Source organism: Larimichthys crocea, chromosome X, assembly GCF_000972845.2.
Source record: "Larimichthys crocea isolate SSNF chromosome X, L_crocea_2.0, whole genome shotgun sequence".
Lineage (NCBI taxonomy): Eukaryota > Metazoa > Chordata > Actinopteri > Sciaenidae > Larimichthys > Larimichthys crocea.
In genome coordinates, this window is record NC_040020.1 from 8,816,273 (window position 1) to 8,821,805 (window position 5,533).

Genomic DNA, 5,533 nt, shown 5'->3' on the forward strand with positions numbered 1-5,533 from the left:
GATAATAGTAACAATGTGAAACTGTGGCAAATACACATGTTTAATGTGAACTGTTATAACATGTTTTACAAAGCAGCACATCGCGCTAACATGGTAGGCAGTGTGTTATTTACCTTCCGTAGTAACCACAGAGGTGGTCATAGCCTGGCTGCCGCTGCTGCTGCTAGGTTGAGATTCATCTCCAGTCTGAAGCGTGTCAAAAACACGACATTCATTTCAAAATATTGCACGTTGTGCGCACAAATGTTTCTGCATGTTCATCGTGTTCCCTCCCGACGCTGTTATCTCCACTTTGCAATGATCCCAAGTTGGCGTCTGTTTTGGTAAAATTCAGCCGAACTTTGGAGCGTTTGAACCGACTGGGTGACATTGTTTACTACTGATTGCACTGCAGGTGCCAAACTTGCGTGAGAGTTACGTGACGTAATTAGTCGTGCTTACTGGAATCGATAAGAGAATCGTTAGATAAACTGCCAAACGATTCCATGGAATTGAAACACACCGAACCCTTTTTAACAAGAACCATCGTGGAACCATCATTTGTTTTTTAACCAGACAAAAGACACAAAACACACCTCCACAGCTCTGTGACGGCTGTTTGACCAAGAAGGAGGGCGATCACAATCACCTCTACAATCACATGACGAAAAGGAAGCAACAGCTTAGCATGTATGGGAACTCTTTGTGAAGCCGATTGAATGAAGAGTGTGCAAAGCAAAAGAATATAAAACACAAAAATGTGTTATTTTATAGGTTTGGTGCCTTCAATGTTAGAGAGAGAGAGAGAGAGAGAGGGAGGGAGGTGAGGGGGAGAGAGAGAGGGAGGGAGGTGAGGGGGAGAGACTGGTTTAAGACCAGCCCCCTTTTTTTTTTTAACTGTTGCATGTTTCAACTCTTCCTTCACTCCGTCTGCTTTGTCAGTTTGAGTCACTCAGTCCTCTTGTTTGGATTCTGCTCGCTGAAAAGCCGATGAAGTGCAGCGCTACGATTTCAAGGTAATATTTCCTGTGTGTGATGAGAGGAGGTTATTATGTGTTGAGGTCATACTGAAACATAATTATTACCTTTGTTTGTGTTGTTTTGTGTTGATGTGATGTTTAAATTAATCTGTCACTGAAAGACTGGCTGCTTAAAATCAACATAATTTTAGATTTTGCACCATAAAAGATGTAAAAGTCACAAAGAAGAAGATTCATCACATTCTGGTGTTTGATATTTTAATTTGGTTTTGTTTAAAATGTATTTTCTGAAAGGAAAATCTAAACATGAATGCAGGCGCTTGTGATTATAAGGAGTATTCTCTCAATCACATCCATCACCCATAATTCTGGCTACAAAGTCATTCATCTCCCATTCATATTTTAATCCGCGGCTTTGATTCAGTCCCTACAATAGAGGTACGAGTTTTATTCATCTATCAAATTCTTGGCATCGGATTGAATGGGGTCTGCAGGAGTCTGCAGACTATTTGTTAAATGTTAACACATGACTCAAGAAGCTAAACATTCCCTCACACGAGACTCAAAGGAATGCAACCCCAATCACCCCTGATTGTTTTCAACATCACAAGAGCGTACGCTAAAATGATTGAACCACGACCTTCAGTCTGATTACAATTTGCAAAAGCCATAAAGTTTTGAACGTGCCGGTTGTTAAGTGTATTTACATGTGTGGGGGGCTTCAGAAACACCTCGTCTATTATTGCTGTGAAAAAACAGCTGCATGTGTGCATAATTAAGTGCACGTGTTGGGATGGTTCTTGTCTAACAAGCTTACGGTGACTGACGTACATTTTAAACACAATTAAAAGACTAAATGTTTGTTTGACGTTCAAGTTATTCCTCCGTCCTTTTTGGCCTTTAGCGTCACATTCTGCAAGAATCACTCAGTGCTGAGGTCAGATCTAGTTTGAGTTACTCAGAAATGCCACAAGAAAGCAGTGTGCGTCAGAGCACGACAGCTTCAGCGTGCTCACCACCGGCCTCCCCTCTGCTCAGTTTCATTCTGATTCATGAATTTTGATTGATGTTGCTAAATGTCTTAAATATCAGAGCAGCATGATTTAAGCTCTTTGCTGCATGCAAGGTTCATTTACTTACTTTTATGTGATCTTTTCAGGTAAATTATAGTTTCAGCTATCAGTGTTTCTGCATCCTTGCTTTCCATCATTCCTCATTCTTTTCTTATTTTCTCTCCGCAGAGTCTGGAACCTCAAACCGGGACAAACTCAAGCTCAAGAGCACCGTCTGCTGGCCGCAAAGAGAACACCTGAGGATTCTTGTGGATTACGCTGAATCAACTTCATGTAATCCCTCCCTTTGTTGAAGGAGCTCAGACATTTCATCCTTTTTTTTGTGCTTTTGTAATCCTACAGCCAAAAGCATGTCAACAGAAATGACTTTATAGCCACTGACCGCAGGCAGAAAAGAAGAAAAGTAACATAAAGCATGGAGCCTTCAAGTTCTGCTCATGCAGGGACTCCCCCCTCTACACCTATAATCCCCACCTCACCTACTCCTTGCCCCTATGACTACTTGCAGTTCTTCTGGAAGTACCAGGACAATTCAGTCCTCGTGGAGCATTACAACTACACGGGCAAGCTGCAGAAAGACCGCTACCGTGAAGGGCTCAAACCTGAGGGCATTGCATTCCTGGTGGTGTGTCTCCTCATTGTCCTGGAGAACGCTGTGGTTCTCATCGCCATTTGGAGGAACAAGAAGTTCCACCTGCCCATGTATTACCTGCTGGGAAACCTGACTCTGTCTGATCTGCTGGCTGGGATTACATACATGGCCAACATTATCATGTCTGGACCTAATACTTTGAAACTGACACCACTGCTATGGTTCCTCAGGGAGGGAGGAGTCTTCATCACTCTGGCTGCCTCTGTAATTAGTCTGCTGGCCATTGCAATTGAACGGCATGTTACTATGGTGACTATGAGGCCATACCACGGGGCAAAGCGGGGACGGATGTTGGCATTGATTGGTGCAAGTTGGGCCTTGGCAGGGTTTTTGGGGGTCCTTCCAATTTTGGGATGGAACTGCATGCACAGACTGGACCAGTGTTCGATAGTCCTCCCGCTTTATGCCAAGAGCTACATCCTCTTCTGCGTGTCTGTGTTCAGTGCGGTGCTCCTGGCCATCGTGGTGCTTTACGCCAGAGTTTTTCGCATCGTCCGCACCAACACGCAGCGGCAGCGGCTGGGCCTGTCGGGCAGCATGAGGAAGGGCTTAGCGAGGAAGTCGCAGAAGTACATCGCCCTCCTCAAGACAGTCACCATTGTGCTGGGCGTCTTCATCGCCTGTTGGCTGCCCCTCTTCCTCCTCCTCCTCCTGGACTTTTTCTGCCCGGCCCGCACTTGCAGCCTGCTCTATAAGGCTGATTACTTCCTGGGAGTAGCCATGGTCAACTCACTCCTCAACCCAATCATCTACACTCTGACCAGTAAGGACATGAGGAGAGCTATCCTGAGGCTGCTCTGTCGGCCGTGTCTGATGACCAGAGATGGCCAGGTGAAGAAGATCGGGATGCCGTTCCTGGAGTGCAGTTTCAGTAAAACTGAGGTTGCATCCCAGAAGCTGGAGGGCGGACCGGAGACGACAATTTCCTCTGGGAACGTTATCACCACCCCGTCTCCTATTAAGGCCCTTTACCCGAAACTCTTCAAGTCATAAGGACTGGTAGTGACTGACTGAAGTGTGTGAATGGGTTTCCCACTGAACAGAGGACATGTAGCACATCTTCCTTAGAGATGAAGCAGTTGTGATAGTCTCACGTTTGGGGAAGGTGTATGAAATATTTCAGGAGACTCATGTTTAGACAAATGACTCACCTTGACAATAAGATGTGGTGCATTTACAGCAAGACAACCATATCAAAGGACTTCAAGGTGAGGAGGCTACAAAACAGAATGATCAAATGTGAACAGGCAAGCAGTTTTCTTGAGTCTCCTTAACTAATTTGCACTGAAATATCACAATGAATGATGACGGAGCAGCCTTGGATTCGATTTTCCTGTGGTTCTGTAGTTTGTGTCGAAGCCTGGAAGGAGATTTCTGTAAAGCCAAAGACTTTTGTGATTGAAAAAGTCACTCCCACACTTTGGGGGAAAATGTGGTTAGATTTTCCCCTTTTTTTTGCAGTTTGTTATTGAAGTGCCCTAAACACAGCACGAACGCTCTTGATGCACGCAGCGTGCAATCTGTGCATCACCTGGATTTCGCTGGTTGAAAAGCCCTTAACGTTGCGTTAGATTTTTGATCAGATGATACAGTAGGGAACCCACACATGTGCATATCTGATACAGGCAGGAAATATAACAGCAAAGAGAGAGGTTGCACTTAAAAAATGCAGCTCAATGAAAAATGTTGTGGCATAGCTGTGGGAGGGAGACGCGACATTGAAATCCCCCACTCTTTTGAGATGACAGATGGTTAACCTATCTGATACCGAGAGGAAAGTTGCTGGCGATTTTTTTTTCTCATAAATGTCAGTCAGGCATCTGCTGGAAAACAGCTACGGTAACAAAATGTCAACAGATGATGTGACAGATGTAACAACAAAAACACCTTTTCCCATTGTGACATAATTAACTTCAGTTGCATCACTTGCAAGTAAAAGCCAGATGAATTATGACTTATATTTCAAATTAAGCTGTAGCTGCATCAGGACTTTTTAAGGACATGAATGTGCCTGCACTTGTAAGCTATATCATGCGGAAACAGTGCAATTATTCCAGTACTTCCCTTCATATTCATCATGTAAACAGAATATTTGTGGTTATAGTTTAAGGTACTTCTTATCTTTTATACAGATGTTGTTGTTTTGTTTGTTTCTGGACCTTAATTAATAAATGAGATGGGTTTTTTTGTACTGTAAGTCATGTAGTGAACTTTTTGTATTTCTGAAGACTTTTCATATTCCCTGTAATGTAAATTATATCTATTTTGTATCAAGAAAAAGGCTAGCAAACTTTACCTTTCTTTTCATAAAAGAAATAAAAATGTTTTCTTAAAAGATTATAAAGAGTTTTGGGGGTTTATTTTCACTGTGTGTGTGCGCTGTAATTGTGCATTCATATGCGCGTCTGTGTATGTTTTTTGAACACACCACAGGAAGTCAACCCCCTGTCTCACATCTGGTAATGACATTGGCCTAGATACAGCGTTCCTCTACAGGCTCCACATAATGCAACCTTTTATTTAAATACCGAACACTCACTTTTTCCCCTATCCTGTCAACCTGTGGGTGAGATTGGCCATCGGCTCGCTGTGACCTGCTGTCCACGCTTGTCATCGTGGCTGAGACAGATCATGTGCAGCTGGCTTTAACGTTGCTCCCTGGGAACGGGAAAGTTTGTGTATTTCACTACATTACCCAGGGATGAAAGAGACATTGCAGCTCTACCATGGGGGTGTAGTTTAAGAGACGTATTGCTTTTCAGCTGATAGATTTAAGATGTGATTATCATAACCACCAAGATGTCTTGATCTGATTCATTATTTTGTGGAACATTGCCACTGTTTGTTGG

At 43.4% G+C, this 5,533-nt stretch overlaps 1 protein-coding gene across 1 annotated transcript; it reads left to right on the plus strand.

Annotated features, from left to right (window-relative positions):
- The first annotated feature begins 878 nt into the window (after nucleotides 1–878).
- s1pr5b (sphingosine-1-phosphate receptor 5b) lies at nucleotides 879–4,945 on the plus strand. The gene is made up of 2 exons (XM_010740573.3): nucleotides 879–995; nucleotides 2,201–4,945. The coding sequence occupies exon 2, from the start codon at nucleotides 2,448–2,450 to the stop codon at nucleotides 3,675–3,677; it is 1,230 nt and encodes a 409-aa protein (XP_010738875.1). The 5' UTR covers nucleotides 879–995; nucleotides 2,201–2,447; the 3' UTR covers nucleotides 3,678–4,945.
- Nucleotides 4,946–5,533: the final 588 nt, after the last annotated feature.